Genomic DNA, 21,641 nt, shown 5'->3' with positions numbered 1-21,641 from the left:
CCTGGTTGCAGGGGTCTTGGGAAATAAGTGGGGGTATTTCTCTTTCATTCGGTCCTCACGCTCCCAGGTGTATTCAGGACCATGTCTTGCATTCCATCGAACCTTGACGAGCTTGACACTGCTCCGGCGAGTTTTGTTCACTTTCCAGTCCGTAACCTCAACGGGTTCTTCAACAAAATGGAGCGTGTCCTCAACATGGATCTCGTCTGCGGGAATGACAACAGTATCTTGAGTTGGACTTTTCTTCAAATTTGATACATGAAATGTATCGTGAACACCGTTCAGTTCGGTAGGTAAGTCCAGCTTGTACGCTACTAACCCAATTCTTTCTAGAATCTTGAATGGACCAATATGCCGCGGATTCAACTTTCCACGCTTCCCGAAGCGTGCCACACCCTTCCAGGGTGATACTTTCAACAATACCATATCGCCTACCTCAAACTCTAGAGGTTTCCTTCTTCGGTCCGCATAACATTTCTGACGATCGCGGGCCGCCTTGATGCGATCTCGGATCTGTGCAATCTTATCCGTGGTTTCTTGGACCACGTCAGGACCAAACAATTGTTTATCACCTGCATCAAACCAACAAAGCGGTGATCTGCACTTGCGGCCATATAAAGCTTCAAATGGCACGGCACCAATACTGGTGTGGTAGCTGTTGTTGTATGAAAACTCGACCAATGGTAAATGTTTATCCCAGCTACCGCCCAAATCCATAACACATGCTCTCAGCATATCCTCCAATGTTTGTATAGTCCGTTCGCTTTGTCCGTCGGTCTGTGGGTGAAATGCAGTGCTCAGATTCAATTGTGAGCCAAAAGCTTCTTGGAAGGATTGCCAAATCCTTGACACGAACCTTCCGTCTCTATCAGAGATGATTGAGAGAGGCACTCCATGGCGTGCAACGATTTCTCTCATGTAAATTTCAGCCAATTTGCTCGTGTTATCCTTCTCTCTGATAGGTAAGAAGTGCGCAGATTTCGTTAATCGGTCCACTATTACCCAAATAGTGTCATGACCTCTCGGCGTTCTTGGCAACTTCATTACAAAATCCATTGAAATTTGTTCCCATTTCCACTTGGGAATCTCAGGTTGTTGCAGAAGTCCTGAAGGCTTCTGGTATTCAGCTTTCACCTTAGCGCACGTTAAACACTTGCTCACATAAACAGCAACGTCGCCTTTCATCCTAGGCCACCAATAATAATCTTTAAGGTCTTGGTACATTGATGTGCGTGAATTATAAACATTTTTAATTAAGTTTTTCTTCACACAAATTTAGTTTTAAAAAATGGGTTTTCACCTAAAAACTAACTACACACACAAAAGGGCAAGTGTACCCGTCGGGTGGTAATATAGCTAATCGGTAAGAACCGGATATCAATCCGTGGATGCGGTGTCTCGATACTAAACTTTTGCTACTTTAAAGCCTTTTCAAATGTTTGGGTTGATTTTTTTAACTTAGCATGCAAATAAATAAACTACTAAAAATTCTAACAAGAACAATATCTAAGAAAGGGTTGCCTAAACTAAGTTTCCACTAACAAACATATGACAACAAGGTGGAAGATTTGTGATGATGCAAGTTCTAGATTTAACTAAGTCCCCAATCAAGGCTTCCTAGTCTATAATTCTTAGGAAAATTAAAAATGAATTAACATTCTAATCACCTAAAAATTATTCTTTTAAGCTCACTTGCTAAGTTGATGTTAATCTTTAATCATGAGTTATTTGTTTGTCAAAACTCCTAACTCTACAAATTAGGGAAAACTAATATGAGAAACACACTAATCACCCTAACTTGGTTTTAAGTAGTTGGCACTATCATCATGTTCTTGATATGAACCACAAGCATGGTCATGCTAGCTAACAACTTTGGCCTAAATCATCAACATAACATGAACACAAACTATAGAATTCATATAAACATACTTTTGATCTTTCCAAATCTAGATGCAAGAATTCACACACAAGCTCAAATCATTGTTCATATCACATTAGCACTCACCATTCCTAGTTTCATGCTATGAATCATACTAACAAGTTAACAAGATTCAATAATCATAATCTCTACATGGGCTTTCCAACACAACATGTAAATACTTATGAGAAAACATTCAAGAACAAGAACTTTAAGCATGCATATGAATTCCAAGAACAAGACTAAGTGAAAACATGAAGATTAACAAGAACAATCATCACATCTACTTCCATATTATCATATGTTCATAAGTTTCAACATAGTTTAGACAACACAAGTGTTTAGCCCATAAGGCTCGTGAATACCAAATCAAGCACAAAGAAACATAAATTGTTCATAATGTAGTAAGCTAACCAAGTTAAAGACAAGATTAAAATGGTATTTGAGTAGATCTTCAAGTGATTTAATCCTCTTCAAGGCTTCCTCTTGGCTCCAACAAGCTTCCAAGACCAGATTCTTGAGAGAAAAAGTCACCAAAATGCTCCCACTCCTTTGCAAATGAGCTAGAAACTCGTATTTAAACTGCTGGGCGTTTGGCACTACCATGCCACCTTTTGGCACGGTCGTGCTTGGCAAGTGTCAGAATCACTTTTCGTCTGTCAATCTTGTTTGCTACCATTTCTGGAAAAATCCCGCTCAAAAGTTCCCGAGGTCGCACAACCGTGCTCGGGCATGGTCTGGTCGTGCGAGCCGATAGTGCTCGGTAACAATCACATCATTCTCAGAAACAAGCTGATCAGGAGTTGATTTTGGTCTGGCACAGTCGTGCCACTGTTTGACACGGTAGTGCTCCCCTGAATTTTGATGATTTGGCTGATAGATGCTAGTGCTGGCTGAGAGTGCCGATGTCGGAAGGCTTGGCACGGTCGTGCCACTGTTTGGCACGGTAGTGCCATATCTGGCAGTTTGCTGGAATGCACCATTTTCGCTCCATTTTGCTCCAAAAGCCTCCGTTTCATCACCGGGCCGAAGCCCGGACCTGTATTTTCACAAACAACTCAAATGAGTACCAAAATCAATGAAAATACAAAGATTTTTCGCATAAAGGGGGCGTATTTAACGTTTAAAAGATGTATAAATTCTTATACATCAAACATCCCCACACTTGAACTTTGCTTGTCCTCAAGCAAACTAAAATCAACGAAACTCTCTAAATGGCAATCATCTCAACTAGCATTTCATAAGCACAAACAAATAACTCGGGTCAAAACAATCAAGGAGTGCTCAATATAAAGAAACAACCGAAAAGAGATATGTAAAATAAGTTTATGAGCAATGGTCCATCTTAGAAATCCCTACCAATTCACCAAGCATCCTCACAATGTTCACACACACTCGGCTTAATATAGGTGCACATACAATCCATGGAGGATGTTTAGAACACTCGATGCAAAGACGATAACTATGCGATATCGTAAGCTTGTGGAAGGATCAAATCTAATCACTCGTTAAAAATATAGCATAAATCATGAGGTCTTGGTTGGGTTGTAACTTGGCTTGGGTTAAGGGTGTGGAAGTGGATCTTGAAAAGTGGCTAAAACGGTTGTAACCCGACGGTTTGACTAACTTAAAGCATAAGAAAAATAGAACTATACAACTAAATAGTAACTAACCGAGAGCTAACCAACAAGTATTTCTTTTCGCTCCCAAAATCGCTCTAACAAAGCCATTTGTAAGGCTTTTTCAACTATATTTCTTTAGTTTTTTTTTTAACAAGAACAAACCCATGCTTTGGAGAGAACTAAGTACGTCTACCTAGCTAAAAACTCTTGAACATGAGGGATATAACAACTAAGAAGAACTATACAAAAGCTACAAGTTAATCATTAACCGAACCGGGCTTCCAACCAAAAACGGGTTAAAAATATAAAAGGCTAATTTGGCTAAGTGGCTAATGTTTTGGGGTTTTCAAGAAACGAACGAGAAAGGCTCAAATTGGTTTAACTAGGGGAATAATTCGGGTAGGGAGGTGAATGAAAATGGCTAAAATGAAAAGGTTTCCTAATGCCTCAATCACTTCTATGCTTGTATTCTCGCTTTGTGGCCTCGAAATGCATGCCTAACACAAGTTCTAAATCGCAAAAGTTATCCGGCTCACTCAATCTTTGCCCGCAAAAACATGAGCAAAAATAATCTAAAGCTATAAGGCTCAAAAATAACTCACGGAAACGGGCGTATTGGGTAAATATGCAAGGCAAACAAGTAGGTCAATCGCTTGATTTCTCATGCTCAATTTAATACAAAAAACAAGTTACTTAACGGTTTTTTCCTTACACGAGTGAACCCCTTTTTTTGTGTTAACCCAATTTATTTATCAAAAATTTTGGTGCTTATTTAGATACTTATGTTGATTTGATTTATATGCCACAAAAATTGTTAAAAGAGAGCTTTGCATTATTAGTATTTTATTATTATTATTATTATTATTATTATTATTATTATTTATTTTATTTTTTTATATTATTGACAACAACAAAGCTCAAGCGATAGACCACCTCCCCACACTTGAATTGTACATCGCCCTTGATGTACAACAAAAAATTGAATAAGCAAAAGAATTGCGAATTCAAAACAAATAAAGGAAGGCGGGAACACGAAAACTCCCCTGAAACATGAAGCTAGAAGCGGAACAAGATGAAGCAACTAGGAGCATCCACAACGAACTACCAACCTTCCACCAAGCCAACACCTCATTTGAACCAACACTGCACATGTAGAAAACAAGATCAAACACATAAGAAGTTTACCCAACCCATTTTTTCCCTTGCCTTTGTTTATTAATTTAACCCACTAATAAAGCGATAAAAACTAACACCTACAACGAAGGGATGTACGTACGATGGAAAATGGCACACCCCTCAAACACGAAATAGTAATAAAAATACGAGATGGGGGCGGGACTAAAACCTCCCACCGGATCCCGAAGGACCGGCGTCGTCCCTGCGATCAAACCTGGATCTACGCGCAAAATGCGGCGGCGGCTGTGTGTATGGATGGTTGATTGAGTTCGCGATGTGCTGCTGCGAACCGAACAACCAATCCATGCTTCGTCTGGTCTGCTCGTGCAATTCCTCCAAAAAGTTGCCCTGCCGGTGTTGTTCCGCGCGTATGAGACCCACATCTCGCCTCACTTCTTCTTGGTCCAATGCCAGCCCGTCCATGTGCCTCCAGAGATCTGTCGATGACGGCTCAGAAGGACCATAAGTGCCATAACCACCATGCTCATAACCTCCACCACCAAAGCCACCATACACGTTTTCCCAGTTCGGGCTATCAAACCCGTGAACCACCTGTCCAATCTGCATGTGGGGGTCCGCTCCTCCAGCGCCCCCAGCCTGCCCCTGAACCGGGATATCGTGCATGTGCACGTCATCATCGCCATCATCACCACCATCACCATCATCACCATCACCACCCTCCTCAACTACCAGGTAGCGGGTCCCAAATTCTTCCCATTCGGTCAACAAGCTTCGGAATCCCGTTCACTTTCCTAGTCAGATGCATCGAGTTCAACTGTTGCAAATCGAGAAGGCCGTAGTCGCAAGCTTCGGCCAGGTGGTCTAACCGAACCCGATAGAATTTGGCAAGTCTAGTTGCAAAGGCTCCTCCACAAATCCGTGACGTGGGTGTCGAACCAACGCCTCGAAATATCGATTCTGCAACGTTGACTGCTAGGTTGCAGTTTGAACCAGAGATAATGCAATATAGGTGAAAGAGGTCACGGGTGGTGATGTTTCCTGTGCTATCACCCCGACCTCCGATCACGTGGAAAATGGCGCGCTCGATGCCTCTATGGAGCGGGTCAAGTATCCATGTAGCCTTGGCTCTACGAGGGTCCCAAATCCGACCCGGCACAGTGATCTCCTCCCAAAAAGCTGCCTTGTTTGTGTCCGGCTCCCAATCTTGCAAGCTCCCATGAAACAGTTCCGAGTCTATCTCATCGTCTTCGTACAACCCCAACACAATTCCGAATCGACTCATTGATTGGTGATGCCATTTCCTCCCCAACCGGAATTTAACACCAACATTTTTGTCGTAGATATCCGGGCATGGGAAAGTGAATCGGAAGGATGCGAAAAACTCGATAACCAGCTCCACGTACTGAGGTTCCGCGATCTCAAAAAGGCGGGACCAAGGGGGAGTCATCAGATCATTGAACCTCTCGGACTGTCCGAGAAGATCCAAATCAACCATCTGTAGCCTCCTCATAGGCTCAATAAGGTGTCTCCTAGCCCATAACCTCTCCACCTTCGGGATGCAATACCCTTCCTTAGCATTGTTGTGAAACCTCAAGTACAGGTGATCCATCTGCAAGATTGAGACAAAATTAATCAGCAGCCAAAACAAACAGGTGTCTTTAATGTTATTTTTAGTGACACCAAGAAGTCCCGACACTTTGGAAAGTGTCTAGTATTATTTTCCCATGTTTTTGCACTTTACTAGTTAGCTAAAATGCTGAATTTTATATTAAAGTGCCGAATTTTGTGTTTAAATCATATTTTTGGCACATCCGGTCACTATAACTATCACCTAGTGACGCAGTTCTACAATCCTCACTTCCCTACACTTCCTACTAGTGTAGTAAACTATTCCCGGCTCATACAGGCCTTAGAGGCAGTGTCTACCTGATGCTGGCTATATCAGCATGTTTAATGGGTTATCCGTTCATTGTGCTACTGTGCTTTTGTGCATCAAGTTTGTCACTAAAGTTTTGTGTAGATAAGTGGAGTGACAGCAAATAAAGCATGATGCATGGTTTTATATGTTTCAGAAATCATGTAGCAGTTTATTCACAACTGTAAGTAAGCACAGTAATTAAGCAATAATTAAATATTAATTAATTCGTACGGATACCTGATTTGGTGAGGGTTGTCACATAAAGTGCTTGATGATTGTGTTGAATTACTTAACTGCTTTCTGATTACTGCGTCATACTTACATGTGCTTGTTAACATACTAGTATTGTGCAGAAAATTAACTAAATGGTCCTAAATGTTTTCCTAAGTGTTAGGAATTAAAGGTGTTAGGAATTAAAAGTGTTACGGATATATATATAAAAGACACTTCACGGAATAATTAAACACTTTAACGGAACAGTATCTAACCGGATAACCGGACATTACCCGGGACACCAAATTTTTTGCCAAACACATTGTTTATTCATTTCTTGGCTAGTCGTGATCCCCGAACACCCTAACACCCAATAAATATCAAGTAACTAACATATGTAAGTATACACTTGAGATTTAACTAACCTTTACCAACTTAGTTGCAAAATTTACAACCAACCCCCTCCCCCCAACCGAGTTCGGTCCCAAGAGGACCCACAAATCAACCACACCATACTCTCTAGATTATTTCCATTATATTATTAAGTTGTTGCTTGTTGAGATGACCAAAATATATGAAGGTATCTATATAAGCATGGCTCCAAGATCATCACCATACTCCTCATAATTCACACCACACCCTCACTTTCTCCCTCCTCCCTCTCGGCTCACTTGTGCCGCCACCATCACCACCATTTCACCACCATAATCATCCATTTTCAAGTTCCCTTCAAGCTTAAAAGGTGATACAAGGAAGCTTGCAACTTGTGGAGGTTCAAAGGGCTTTGTTTCTTGCTTTTTCACCATCATTTCTTCATCTTCTCACCAAGATTCACCCCTAGCCATTGTGCTAGTAGTAAGTTCTTGTCAAACTCTTGTTTATCTTGTTTCTATGATCAAAAGTTGTAGTATGATGATTATGTTTAAAGCACTAAAGAACTAGAACACTAAAAGGGTTAAACAAGAATCATGAACATAAAAGATTACATGAAGGTGAAATGTTACTAGTAGGATGTTGTTATGAAAATGTTGTTGATTGTAGGATGATTCTTGGTTATGTGATGTTAATCAACATATAGATCTTGTTAAATGATGGTTAGAAATATGGTTTAACAAGACTAAGAAGGTGATTATGTGTTACATGACATAATCATCTTCTAGTTTAACCATGAACTTGAATAAAATAATTTTCTTAAAATATAAGTGAACAAGTCGATGGATGATCATGTTGATCCAAGTTTTACAAAAGATTTTTGTAAATAAACCAAGTTAGAGAAGCGGTTTTTGGAGAATCATGACTAATACAAACACTTACACCATTTTTAGAAATAAGACAAGTATGAGAATATTTTATTTACAAGAAGAGTTCAAAAGGGTAATTTTTGTAAAAATTGTTTACAAGTTGTAAACACTAAACTTTGGTAAGAAAATGATTTCTAAAGGAATACTTACGTTTTGGAAGATAACTAAGTCCAATAAAAGCTTTACCAAGTTACTACGCGTTTTCAGAAAGTATCAAGTTTATGATCAGCGTGTAACACATATATTTTTGCTCTGGTAATGTAAAGATTGATTGTTGATGATTGTTGAATGAATTTTTGAAAAGAAAATGATACGCTAATAAGCATGGACACCTCCGTTTACAAAGAAAACTCTGGCGAAATTTTCTAAAAATTCCAACACTTAGAAAATATTTTTCCAAACAAGTGTTACAAGTATACTTTATAACTTGCGTTTTGAATATAAACTTCGCCATAATTTTTGTAACAAGATGCGAGTGTCGGAGGTTGATTTTCTTAAATAAAAATGGAAAAATATATATTTTAATACTAGAACACTTGTGTGGATACTTGTTTATTTTGTGAGATAGTTATATTATTTTAGGGTAAAATAATATAACCTAACAAAGTACCGTGACACTAGAATTATGTGGTATGTGATAGAAGTAGTGAGTAGATAAACCGTACGTATGATACGTGTTATGCATGAGAAACTGATTGTTATCTGTACCTTATTAGGACGTGCTTGATTTCCTGATTATTTGAGTAATTAATCTAACTGAGCAAACCAAGGTGAGTTCACACACTTTCTAAGGCATGGGATTCCCGGTGGTTTGGGAATGGGTTAAAGAACTAAAATGGAACCTACATACCCTCCTTGGGCAGGATATGTACCGCCATCCTCCATAGGTAGGATGCCAATAATAATCCTGTGTATTCTCCTTGGGTGGGACAACAACCTAAAAACTTACTAGATAAAACTCTATCATTAAGTCCCTCATTATATATCGACTTAATCGCCGAGGCCAATGGCGAGCGGGTCATTAGTTAATAGCGCTATTAGGTTTAACAAACCTCACACCGTGCCAGTCGGACGTGCGTGTACTAATGGACTATGGCAAACTGTTAGTGATGATCGACACTGATGTAGGGCACATATATTGTTCATCAGTTGTCGATATGGTATGGTCTAGTGGTTCACATGGGGAAGCCCCCACTGATTATGGATATGGTTTGGGTAATAAAGAAAGAACTGTTCAACATTGGGGTAACCCCCACGGCAAATAAGCCAACGAAAGACAAACCATGTTTTCAAAAACAACTTAAAACTAAACAACCAACCGTGAACTCACTCAACTTTGTTGTTGACTCGTTTTACATGCCTTACAGGTCGTTAGACGCTTATGGAGCTTGCACAAGGAGGAGGTCGTTGTGGGATATGGACTATTATGACCCGTGCTTAATAAATAAACTTTATGAACTTATGGAACTTATGTTTTGGTCTATAAACTTATGAACTATGAACTTATGTTTTGGACTTACGTTTTATGCTTCCCCTGTTAACTTAAAGACGGTTACTTTATTTTGGTCACCAATTGTATTGTGGTTGGTTTTATTTACTTAATTACGTTGTTCAATATGATTGGTGGCTCGATCCTGGTCATGTCACGCCTCCAAGCGGTGGTACTCCGCGTGTGGATTTTGGGGGTGTGACACAAGTCGCGCTTCGTAACGATCAACAAATCCATCACTCTTGAATTTGGTGCGAAAGATGCATTTGGAACCAACCACAATACCACATTACTGTTTAGAGGACGAGGGACAAGCGTCCAAGTACTATTTTTGTTAAGAGCAGAGAATTCAGTTTCCATAGCACTTACCCATTTGGGATATTTGTCATTGTTTTACGCCCCCGCCGCAACACGAGGGGCTTAAGAGTAGTTTAACTTAATTGTTATTTACCCAAAAGCTAAGGGATGAAATTGTAAATGCAACTTTACTAGTAATTCAACCCAACCCGCTTCTCAAACTCTAGAACCGCAGTTGAGCTACGCATTTCGTCGAACACTTAACCTGCAAAAAACAGAACGAGATCATTGTCATGGATAATCAGAGTGACCTCATAAAGGAGTTGAGATCTAAGTTATCTTCCTTCGAAAACAGAGTAAGGGTATGTTCACTTCATATTTTTGATAATTCTCCATCATTTTTACCTGTTATTCGGTTTCAGTATTAGTTTCATTCGCAGGAATTGGAAGCAGAGAATGCGAAATTAACATCTATAGTTTCAAGTTGCACTTGCCGCCACGAGGTTCGTGTTTTTGTTCAATCTACAAGTAGTGTTTGGAATTTAGGATTGTTCAATACTTTAAGATTCAGTTAGTGATAAATAATGAGAAGTTTGGTGACGATGCTGGGACTAAAACCGAGTGTTTTTTTTTTTTTTTTTTTTTTTCATGTTTCGTGGAGGTAAATTTGAGTTGTATTTCACTCACAATTGCTCTGTACTTTTTGATAAAAAGATTATGCTGGTAAGACTACAGAAGCTAACTTGTACCCATGTAATGTACGCCTCTTGTCAGATCAGTTATCTCCTCTTTTTTAAGATGGGCGTATAAGAGGGCGAATGGGGTTATATGGGCGTTTAAAAGGGGAGAACGCGGTTATACTGATGCATAAATGGTCCGTTATGTTAGATATTTTAGTGTAATCGGGGATTGACTTGGTGATCAAAGCGAATAATAATACACATCAAGCAAGTTAGGAGGTGCGGGAGTGCACGCTTGTTTTAGTTATTATAATTCGAAGTGTACGGGCGGAGCCTGTACTCTACGGGGGTTCCAAGGGGGCAGGGTCAAAGGGGCGGCAGCCCCTGGCTGGGGTCGAAAAATAGAGGTAACTGCCATTAGGCAGTTACAACCCCAAAAACAAAATTCGTAGACAGTTTTTGATTACATCTTCTTCCTGGTTCAAAAAATTTGCAGACACACTAACATACCATGGTTCAATTTCTCGAAATCAGAGTTGTATCCGATTGAATTATTCCGGTGAACCACCGAAATAATTTGATCCGAGAGTGATCACACGCCTCTCTGATCATCCGGATTTCTGAAATTCCCCAACACGTTATGGGCGTATAGGCATTTAAAAAAAATTAGTTAACATCAACTGCTATTTTAAGAGCCCGCCGCATTATGAATAGTGTTGCATGGCATATAGAAGTCCAGTGCTACATGAAGTGGTCATAATAGCATATTTATCTGCTTTATTCATGTAGGTTAAGCATGCCACTATTTTAATTAAAAAAGTAAACTTGTTAGCAAGCAAACGTAAGTGAGGATATAGAGATTTTGGAAGGTTTTTTTTGTGTTATTTTGTAAATCAAGTGATACTTTAAGAGCCGCATTACGAAAGTTGGTTTCACCCCTTGTGCAGGTGGAAGAAACTCTTGATACTGATGTTTCAGACAAAAATACGTCTGCTATAAATTTGGAAAAGTTGAAGTTAGGAAACTGTGTCGGGATTGGAAAAAGGAAGCCTAAGAAGAAACAAACAGGTCTGTGTTTGCTTTATACCAGTTGCTGAATTTGATTTGATAATGTTTTTCTTCTAGTAAATAACTGGGGTCTGGGAATCACTTACAATACAAAGCACGTGATGATCCATTACAAGATTGAAGAGGATATAACTTGAACTGTCTTTTTTTACAATATGCACTTTTTTTTTTTTCCTACAGGTTATAACTTGAACTCCATGAATCATCACTCACAGAGACTCGTCGCTTTGAAAATTATGTATTTTGGGCCGAGGTACACAAATGATGCTTCCGCATAATCTCATCTTTAGTAGTTAACTTACATTGTGCAACATGACAGGTTCTATGGTTTTGCATCAGAAGCGCAGATGGATCCAACTGTTGAGGTCTGTCTGCAGATCTATGACTTAATCTGATTGCTAATATCGTAATCACACAAAAAGTAACAAAGTTTGCTACTTTGTTCTCCATTAATATGCCACCACTTGTATGAAGTTTAGAAAAATGTTTAAGCGACATCATGTGCTAAGCCTTGGAAGTCTAAATAATTGATATTGTATGTTTCTTGTAAAATCTTTTAACAGTTTGGAACACTATTTTCGGTCTTTGTTGCAGTCGGAACTTTTCAAAGCCCTTCAAAAGACAAGACTTGTACTTGGTGAGAGGAAAGATGTGCTGTATTCAAGATGTGGTAGAACCGACAAGGGTGTTTCCTCGGTGGGCCAAGTAAGTTGACAAAAGAAGTAAGTTTCGTATTCTTAGATTATTCATAAACAAATACAGTAATGCTAGTGATAGGCAGGGGTGAGTAGAAAACCGAAAAAAACTGAGTCTATTTAACCAAACTGAAAAACCAAACCGCACAAAAAACCGAACCAAAGTTTACGGTTCGGTGACGGTTTTGCATTTTATGAAACCCGAAAAAAACCGAACCGAATAACCTTAAAAATCAAAAAGTTTAATGATTATTTATCTTTGAAATGATTTAACCATTGCCTACAATAAATAAAAAAAAATTTAACATAAAAATTAAATGATTTTTCGATTATTATAAAAGAAAATGTCTTAATAAAAACCTTTGGAGAAACATAAAACTAGATTAGAGGGTTAGGTTTATGTGAATAATATTAATTAAAAAGGTTAAATATAATAACTTAAATGTAAACATCTAAGAAAGATTATTAAATATTGGATATGGATTATACTTTTTATTTTTGAATCTTACGTAATTTTGTCCCAGAAACTGAAAACCGTCCAGAACCGAATCGTTGCTGGAACAGAAAATACTGAAAACGAACTGTTTTTAAAAACCGAAAACCGAACGGTTGGTTTTCAAAGAAAACCGAACATTTCGGTTTCGGTTTTACCGTAAAACGAACGATGCACACCCCTAGTGATGGGTGCTGCAATAACCAGCAGCTCATCCAGTTATGTATTTGAGTTTATTTGTTTTGTCCCACATTGGGGACATGAGCTTTTATAATGTTTTCTGTGGGCTAGGACCACATGTCTAATTCAGATCTAACATTGTTTTCATTTATATATTGTTGAGATTCCATACCTAGGGAGCATCTTCTAATTAGGATAATTGTTTGATGTAGGTTGTTGCTTTACTATTGAGGTCAAAACATAAGGAACCTGGAGGCGATACCTCTGAGGAACTTTTAGACGAAGGACCAGATGGTATTTTACACTCCCTTAAATTAAATTTCTATTTTAAGTTTTGATCCAGTGTTGATTATGCTATTCATACCATAAATATTACTCTCACCTAAGATTGTAGTACCCCCTTGGAGTTTTCCATGTTCAGTTTTCTGTTGGCACTTGTACTGTTGCTGTGTTTGCACGCTAACGTGGTAAGTCCGTATCCATACTTTGTCAATGATTTGTTAACACGTTTGTTTCGGAATTCTTTTTCAGAAGGAGAACTGGATTACGTAAGGATACTGAATGGCGTTCTTCCTGATGATATTCGGGTATTAGGCTGGTGTCATGCTCCCGTCAATTTTAGTGCACGGTTTGTTGTTTTGCCTTTCATATCTTCCCGTTCATGATCTTTGGTCATTGTTCCTTTTATAGGTTGCAGACAAATTCTAATCTATTATTTAATTTAAATTTAAATTTAATTTAATTTAAATACTATAAATTAGCAACTTATATGTGCATATATGTGTTGTAGGAGTTTTAAAAAAAAATGATTTTTTTACTTTTTTTAGTTCAAAAGTATTTGATAAAATACTTTTAACTCAAAACTATTTGAATTTTTTTACTTTTAACCCCAAACTTTCCATCTTTTGCAATTTAACCTCACAACTTTTTTACTTTCAACGGTCTCTTGTACTTTTCATCTTTCTCAAATTTTTCGTTTTACGCTTGGTTCTAAATTTTGAGAGTTAACACGGCGCAACGTGCGTTTGTGGTTCAACATTTTTACGTTTCGTTCTAAGTTTTGCGAGTTAATACGACACAACGTCTGTGTGTGGTTCAACGTTTTTACTCGTCTATTTTTTCCCGTTTGACGGGTCCTAGATGGACTTAGTTATTATTTACTATGTTTTACGTTTCAGTATAATTTCTTCGCATTAAGAGGCCGCGAATTCAGTGTTGGTGGTTGATCGCGGCGATGTGACATTGACGTTATTTGGCATGGTTTTATGCCCCCGCCGCAACGCGGGGGTGCTTAATACTAGTTCTTATCTAATTAATAACAATTCAGTTTTTAATTTACTGATGAGAGAAGCTATGGTCTAGAGTAGACATTATACATAGACCTAAAAGGCTATTTTGTCAACATCAACCAACTTTGGCCCCTCAACTTTGGTAATGACATACTTAGCCCCTCAACTTTAGTAAGGTTTTTTTTTAATTTTCATTATTTACCCTTGCACTTTATTATAGTTACTATTTAGACCCTCAACTTCTAGTTTTTTTTTTCCTTTTACTTATTTTCTTTGGTTTCTTTTTAGTTTTTTTCTCAGCGTAATGTTTTTTTTTTTAAATTTTTCCATATGTACCGTCGTAAGAAGGTTATTTCAATTACATTTCGAACTCACCGCATATATTCGCTTTTAGGGTTATAACGAGTGTCGATACCGTAACGAACTGAGCCGATAACTTATCCATGACTTTTGAATACGGACATGGTTTTTTTTATCTTCACGTAGACTGGCCCGTCGCAATTTGCTTATTTTTATCTACGTTTTGAACCCACTGCAGAGCGCGGGTGGTAACCCACTAGTTGCATGTAAAACACTAAAACAGTAAAAGTAAATGGTATTTGTGTGTTGTTTGTTTGCAGGTTTAGTTGTCTGAGTAGGGAATACAGATACTTCTTTTGGAGAGAAAACTTGAACATATCGGTAATATGGTACTTAAGTACCCTTATTTCCATCCATCGTTTCTTATGAATTTATTGTAACGCTGCTGCAATTACAAAACATTTATGTTACTCTTATTGACCCTTCTATGGTATATGATCTCTCTAGGCTATGGAAAATTCATGCAAACGGCTCATTGGTGAACATGATTTCAGAAATTTTTGTAAGATGGATGCGGCAAATGTGCATAATTACAAACGACGTATAACATCATTCGATATTTTTCCTTGCAATGGAAGGTTTGAACCACATCACCAACTTTATTGATATTGATCTTATGTCGTATGTTATTTGTCTTCATTTTTTCTCCCAACTTTAGTTTATTCCAACATTAATTAATAACCCTGCATTTTTGCGTAACGTTAACAGCGACCAACTCTTGTTTATGAAAATCAAAGGCAGTGCTTTCTTGTGGCACCAGGTTCGGTGCATGGTTGCTGTGTTGTTCTTGGTTGGCCAAGGTCTTGAATCACCCGATGTGCGTAACTGATTTCCTTGTTCATTGATTTCATCCTCTTTTAACTTTTAGAATAAAATGTCATTTTCGTCCCTGATGTTTGGCCAGTTTTGCGACTTTCGTCCAAAGGTTTGTTTTTCTGCATCTGGATCCAAAAGGTTTGAAATCTTTCCATTTTTCATCCAGCTCGTTAACTCCATCCATTTTTCTCCGTTAAGTCAGGGGTATTTCCGTCTTTTTTGTTAACTTAAAGGGCAATTCGGTCCTTTTCACTTTATGTATAAGCATTTAGCATAATGTACAAGTATTCAAAATACCCTTACTAAACAAAAACCAAAAACCAGTAGGTAAAAAGACAAAAATGCCCCTGACATAACAGAGAAAAATGGATGGAGTTAACGAGCCGGATGACAATGGCAAGATTTCAAACCTTTTGGATCAAATGTGGAAAAACAAACCTTTGGACGAAAGTCGCAAAACTGGCCAAGCCTCAGGGACGAAAATGACATTTTACTTAACTTTTATTTATGTTGACAATTGACAATAAAATATATAAAAGGCAAGTGGATATTTACTCTTTGAATTTCGTAGGTTATAGATGTTTTGCTCGATGTCGACAAGACACCTAGGAAACCTCAGTACAAAATGGCTCCAGAGGTTCCGCTAGTTTTATATTCTTGTGAATTTGAAGGTCTTTATTTTAAGTGCTCCTCAGGTACTTGATCACTTATATCATTTCTTAACTAATCCTGCTATTTTTTTTTCGTATAATTATTTTCTATCGTGTTTGTGTACGTTGAATCGCGTAGATGCCAGACGAGCTTTGCAGTTGCATTTAGAAAAGAAATGTCGGGGATACAAACTTCAAGCTGCTATTTTCCAAGAGGCTCTACTGAGTCTTTCGAGCACCAAAGATGGTATTTTGAAAAGTTTCAGTTGGTTGGATTAAAATTTGTGGAACCTTCCTATAATTGCTGATCGAGTATTAAATGTGTGCAGATGACAGCGTAACTAATATTACAAAAAGGAAAGTTTCTTCTCATGTTCCTCTTATGTCACGTCCTACTGAACGTAAGCCCCCTTTTGACCCTATTGTAGCTGTGTCAATAGATATCTGTATAAGACACGCTTAGACCTGTTTACTGAAAAAAGTACACAATGTGATTTTTTACTTTTTTAAAAATAAATAAAATTATGAGGTTAGGATCCATCAATTTTTTTTCCTTGGTACATAAAACATAAAACTGTGTTATAGACATGAGATATCAAGTAGTTAAACGAGTTGTATTCATATTTAATACTTGTGTTATACGCATCGTCAGAGACCTGTTCAACCCGATAAGACACGATTTGCCAGCCCTACCCTATTGTACGATATGATGTTCATTGTTTCAAGAACTTCATTCTTGGCATATGTTGTTTTACTAATGATCCAACTATTACAGCATCTTATGATGAGAGGCGCGCGAAGTTGACTTTTTCAGCAGCACCAGCACAACGCGAATCTGTTGTAACCAAGCAATATACGTGATGCTTGTGAAGGTAAAGCAGCATTTTCTATATGTTTGGTTTTGTATTTCCATGTACCATTTATTTCTCTGGATTTTGATGCTTGTAACTTTATTTTTATCGAAGCCATGGTTTATTTAACTTGCATATGCTTCCCATGTTTTGAAAACATACTTTCTGCATGGGCAACATGGCTATACATTCTTACAGAATCCATACATCGGGGCGAATGCATAGTCTTGTTCTTGTACTAGTGTTAAGCATGGTAGTGTATATCTGTTAGCACAATTTTCCATTGATTTGTGGTCTGGTGTTGGTGACCCGGTGTGTTGGTCTTAACTATCAATGTGAGCTGTTTTTCGTTATCCAAGCTTGAAATATGCCCCGAAAATAACCGGAAGCCTTTACAAATCCAAGAGAACATATATGGAGTAATGCCAGAAAATCCAAAGAGGATTGAATTTAGATATCTTCGACAACCGGAAGTAAACGAAAAACCACTGATGCAATGAAATAAAGAAGTGATTAGAAGTCTACCGCTCAGGACAGAAAAGAAGCGATTGCATTTCGAGTCTCATCTGTGAGAAACCCATCCGCCAATTCTGACTTGTGTTGTGTTTTGTTCTGCCCGGTCCGATCCGAAAAATACTCTTTCCCTCTTAGTTCACCATGTATAAACCATGGAAAATTGTCTATGGTCCAAACTGAAATAATATGCCATTTTAAATAGGGTTAATGGATTTAAACACCTCCAACTATGGCCATTTGGCCGCTGACACTCTCAACTTTGACTTTGGCTCACACCACTCTCAACTTAACACATTGATTGTCCTGGCACCCCCTCGTTAAATATTCACTAACCAGGTTAGTAAATTTAGCCTATGTGTCAATTTTATCTGATGTGGCATGTATGATGTTTCATTTAAATCTGATGTGGCCAATTATTTTTTTAAAGAAATCTATATAATAATTATTATATTTAATAGGGTAAGGATCCTAAGAGAAGTCCACCCTATTTAAGAAACTTGAGAAGAATTCTGGACCACACATTTTCCCTAAGCTTTTCGTAATATACACATATGTATAGTATAAAATTGACTATATACATATATGTATATTGTCAAATCTTGAATTATACACATATGTATATAGTTAATTTTAAACTATACATATGTGTATATTACGAAAAGCTTTGGGAAAATGTGTGATCCAGAATGCTTCTCAAGTTTCTCAATTAACCTAGTGCTTCTCATGTGATCTTAACCCATATTTAATATATATATATATATATATATATATATATATATATATATATATATATATATATATATATATATATATATTATGTGTATTTATATATGCAGAGCCCCGAAATCCACTTTACGAATTCAATTAGCCAGAAATCCAGTTTTCATTCAATTAACCCTAAACATGATCGGTTCCTATGACCCCAAATCATCATCTTCCCCAATCTTCAACCGATCGTACAGTATTCACTCTACACCCACTGATTCCACAAAACCTAACCCTAATTCTTCACTCCAACGCTCCGATTCCGTCAAGAACTTCCCCGATTCAATCAAAGGCAAAGTCAAGAGCCTATGCAGCATATTCGAAGCTCGTAGGGTACCAAAATCCAAAACGCGAACGAAACTGAAACCAGAAAAGTTAATTTCATCAAACGAATCGTCTGCAATTCGATTAGCTGGAACAGAGGATCGTGTGGTGATCTACTTCACGAGCTTACGTGGAATCCGAAGAACGTACGAAGATTGTTACGCAGTAAGAATGATTTTGAAGTTCTTTAGGGTTTATATCGACGAACGAGATGTTTCAATGGACTCTGCGTATAGAAATGAGTTATTAAACATCTCCGTCGACCACCACCACACGAGAGAGGGGTGCTTGTTTTGAGTGCTTTGCCTGATTTGGGGTTCAATTTAATGATTTGGGGATTGATTTAGGTTTTATAGGTGGGTGCAGCGGTGGTGATGTAGAGGTGCAGCGGTGGTGGGCGGTGTGGTGGTGAAGGTGGAGCTGTGGTGGTGACGGTGATGAAGGTGGAGGCGTTAAATAATCACTAACCTGTTGAAGGTGGAGCTGTGGTGGTGACGGTGGGTGGTGGGTTGCAACTTGAGAGATTGGGAGGAGATGATAGAGAGAGGGGGGGGGGGATGTTTAAGTACAGAGGGGATGTCTTGAGCTCCACATTATCTTGCCACCTCATAAAAAATAAGCCATCTCATCAAAAATTGAACACGTAAGCAAAAAGAACTAACCTGGTTAGTGAATATTTAACGAGGGGATGCCATGACAATCAATGTGTTAAGTTGGGAGTGGTGTGAGCCAAAGTCAAAGTTGAGAGTGCCAGCGGCCAAATGGCCATAGTTAGGGATGTTTAAATCCATTAACCCTTTTAAATACCCATAATGAGCTGAGATCAAGTATATGAGTTTATTTTCCCTGGTCTAGGTATGTTCTATTTTATAGAAATTTTGATGAGATGAGCTCATTGAAGACCCAAGTGTTGGGAGAATTTATTCTAATATAATAGTCTCGATATGTTTTCTTATATCTTATATGAAAACTACTTTTTAAAAGTAACGTTTTGATCCTTTAGATGTATAGATGTCACAAATTCAACTTTGTAAATGACACAACTGGTATATTAATTAAGTAAAAACTTAAAAAGAGGATTGCAAGATAGGTTGTGTCTTCTACAAATACTTTACGAAAGTATTTGTAATTAGTCATTCCAGAAAATTGCTACTCCGCGTATAGGTCTATACGCGGAGTATAGTTCTAGAAAATTGTTGTTTTATATTTTTATTAATGTAACATTAGAGATACGTGAGATATGAATATATGTAGACTATACGTTAACTTTAATAAGGTAGGTTTGAAATGTCTACATCAGGGGCGGACCCAAGCCCACCCCAAGGTGGGCGGGCGCACCCCTGGGGAAAAAAATTTTAGTATTAAGTTCCGTCGAAAATCCCGTCCGCACCCCTTGGAATTTTTCGTCTGCACCCCTTGAAATTTTCCGATCACACCCCTTCGGTAAAAAGTGTTATAATCAATTTATATTTTAAGATTTTTTTTAGTAAACTCTTGTTTTTTTTAAATACTACCTAAATTATATAACTTCTAATACCTAACTAACTAAACCCAAATACTTAATACCTTTACCCACTTATAATTCCTAACTAACTAGCCCACTAAGTCTTAGCCCATTAACAAAAACCAACAATATTTCAAACTATAATAAAATAATTTAAGCCCAAAACTCTTAGAAATTCTCTTCCGCTCTCTCTCTCTCTCTCTCTCTCTTGCGTCCCTGCATTGCCAGCGAACAACATCACCTAGCGACAACAGTCTAGCAACCGGTGACCACCATAATCAGCCACCATACCACCGCCGTTCGACACCAAATCCAACCGGAGTCCGAACACGGGTAAGTTTCTTTGTTATTTTAATGATTTTGGTTGATATTATAGAAGAAAAAGGGTAATAAAGTTATTAAATAGGTTTGAAATTTTGTGTGTTTTGACGTTGTTTATGGTTGTTTAGATGATTTTTAGGGTGATTATGTTGTTTAGATGATTTTTAGGGTGATTACAACTTACATTATGATTTCTAGGGCTTGATTAGTTGGAAATAAAAATTGAAACATTATCTTATGGAGCGATTAACTTATATTATATAGAGAAAGACTTCTTTAAAAAGTAGTTTTATATGATGTTTTGGATAAATTTCAAAAAATGAAAACCCATAGGGCGACGTTTTAATTATGTTTGTAACAAGGTTTGACATATTTTTTGATGATTCTATAAAATTAGTTTCATGTTCTTTTGTTTTACATGACCCGGCCAACCCGAACTGACCCGATACGAACCGTTTTTTTACTTATGTACCTAGGGGCCTAAATTTTTTAAAAATGTTCCGCACCCCCTTGGAAAAATTCCTAGGTCCGCCACTGGTCTACATCGAACATGTGTTATACTATACCTAGTAATTGGTAAGGGGCGGTCATTCAAGCACAATCAACACTCACAAGATGTTATACATAGTTGGTGGTGAATGATTTTTTTTTTTTGTTAATTTTTTTAATACAAATAATCTTTATCATTTTAAAAACAAGTATTGACAAAACAAAATTAAAACATAAAGCTAATATCAATTGAAATATGGATCCAAGCTCGTGCCAAAACTGTGAAAACCGTTTACAAGGCCAAAAAAATATTTATTTCACAAACAACTCAATTTTTGTGAAAATTTATGTAGGAATGTTCAGACGAAAAACAAAACAAAACCGTTTACTTAGTTTTTTTTTTTTTTTTTTTTTTTTTTTTTTTTTTTTTTGAACCTAATGAATTTTGAGTATAAATTATTAGAGAAAAACCAAGTTAAATGCTAAATGACATATTATAACATAGTATTATAACCTAATTCAGATGTCCTAAATTGTATTACAACTTAAACTTGAATTGCTTCGTTTTTAGTTTAGGATGTTGTTAAATACACCCATAAGTCAACCTTTTTTTAAATAGTAAATTAAAAGACCCATATAAGCTCTCTTACCAAGGGAGAGTAGTCAAACAAATTGCCTTACCCCACCCCACCCCACCCCACCCCACCCCATCCTAAATCCCTCGTTAACCCTTCCCACCCCACCC

General features: G+C 37.6%; 2 protein-coding genes across 3 annotated transcripts; both read left to right on the top strand.

Annotated features, from left to right (window-relative positions):
• The first annotated feature begins 10,071 nt into the window (after nucleotides 1–10,071).
• On the top strand, nucleotides 10,072–17,258 carry LOC110937144 (tRNA pseudouridine(38/39) synthase). 2 transcript variants are annotated; one of them, XM_022179554.2, is made up of 15 exons: nucleotides 10,072–10,251; nucleotides 10,336–10,398; nucleotides 11,523–11,643; nucleotides 11,824–11,896; nucleotides 11,963–12,008; nucleotides 12,238–12,348; nucleotides 13,224–13,305; nucleotides 13,543–13,639; nucleotides 14,921–14,981; nucleotides 15,108–15,238; nucleotides 15,369–15,477; nucleotides 16,048–16,171; nucleotides 16,266–16,373; nucleotides 16,456–16,527; nucleotides 16,902–17,258. In XM_022179554.2, exons 1-15 carry the CDS (start codon nucleotides 10,189–10,191, stop codon nucleotides 16,985–16,987), a joined length of 1,347 nt encoding a protein of 448 aa, XP_022035246.1. In that variant the 5' UTR covers nucleotides 10,072–10,188; the 3' UTR covers nucleotides 16,988–17,258. The 2 variants fall into 2 exon arrangements, with proteins under 2 accessions (XP_022035246.1, XP_022035245.1); XM_022179553.2 differs by having other exon boundaries at nucleotides 10,074–10,257.
• Nucleotides 17,259–18,396: 1,138 nt separating this feature from the next.
• On the top strand, nucleotides 18,397–18,879 carry LOC110933833 (uncharacterized protein At3g28850). Its single transcript, XM_022177037.1, has one exon. It carries the CDS (start codon nucleotides 18,397–18,399, stop codon nucleotides 18,877–18,879), a length of 483 nt encoding a protein of 160 aa, XP_022032729.1.
• Nucleotides 18,880–21,641: the final 2,762 nt, after the last annotated feature.

This window comes from Helianthus annuus, chromosome 4 (genome assembly GCF_002127325.2).
Source record: "Helianthus annuus cultivar XRQ/B chromosome 4, HanXRQr2.0-SUNRISE, whole genome shotgun sequence".
In the NCBI taxonomy this organism is placed as follows: domain Eukaryota; kingdom Viridiplantae; phylum Streptophyta; class Magnoliopsida; order Asterales; family Asteraceae; genus Helianthus; species Helianthus annuus.
The sequence above is the reverse complement of the archived record's forward strand: the minus strand, read 5'-3'. Positions and strand labels throughout refer to the sequence as shown.

Bases quoted from the DNA above. Each gene is read 5' to 3' on its own strand.
- LOC110933833 (XM_022177037.1), top strand. From the start codon at position 18,397: ATGATCGGTTCCTATGACCCCAAATCATCATCTTCCCCAATCTTCAAC.
- LOC110937144 (XM_022179553.2), top strand. From the start codon at position 10,189: ATGGATAATCAGAGTGACCTCATAAAGGAGTTGAGATCTAAGTTATCT. The intron at 14,982-15,107 runs GTAATATGGTAC...TGATCTCTCTAG, and splicing joins GAGAAAACTTGAACATATCG to GCTATGGAAAATTCATGCAA. The intron at 15,239-15,368 runs GTTTGAACCACA...TAACGTTAACAG, and splicing joins ATTTTTCCTTGCAATGGAAG to CGACCAACTCTTGTTTATGA.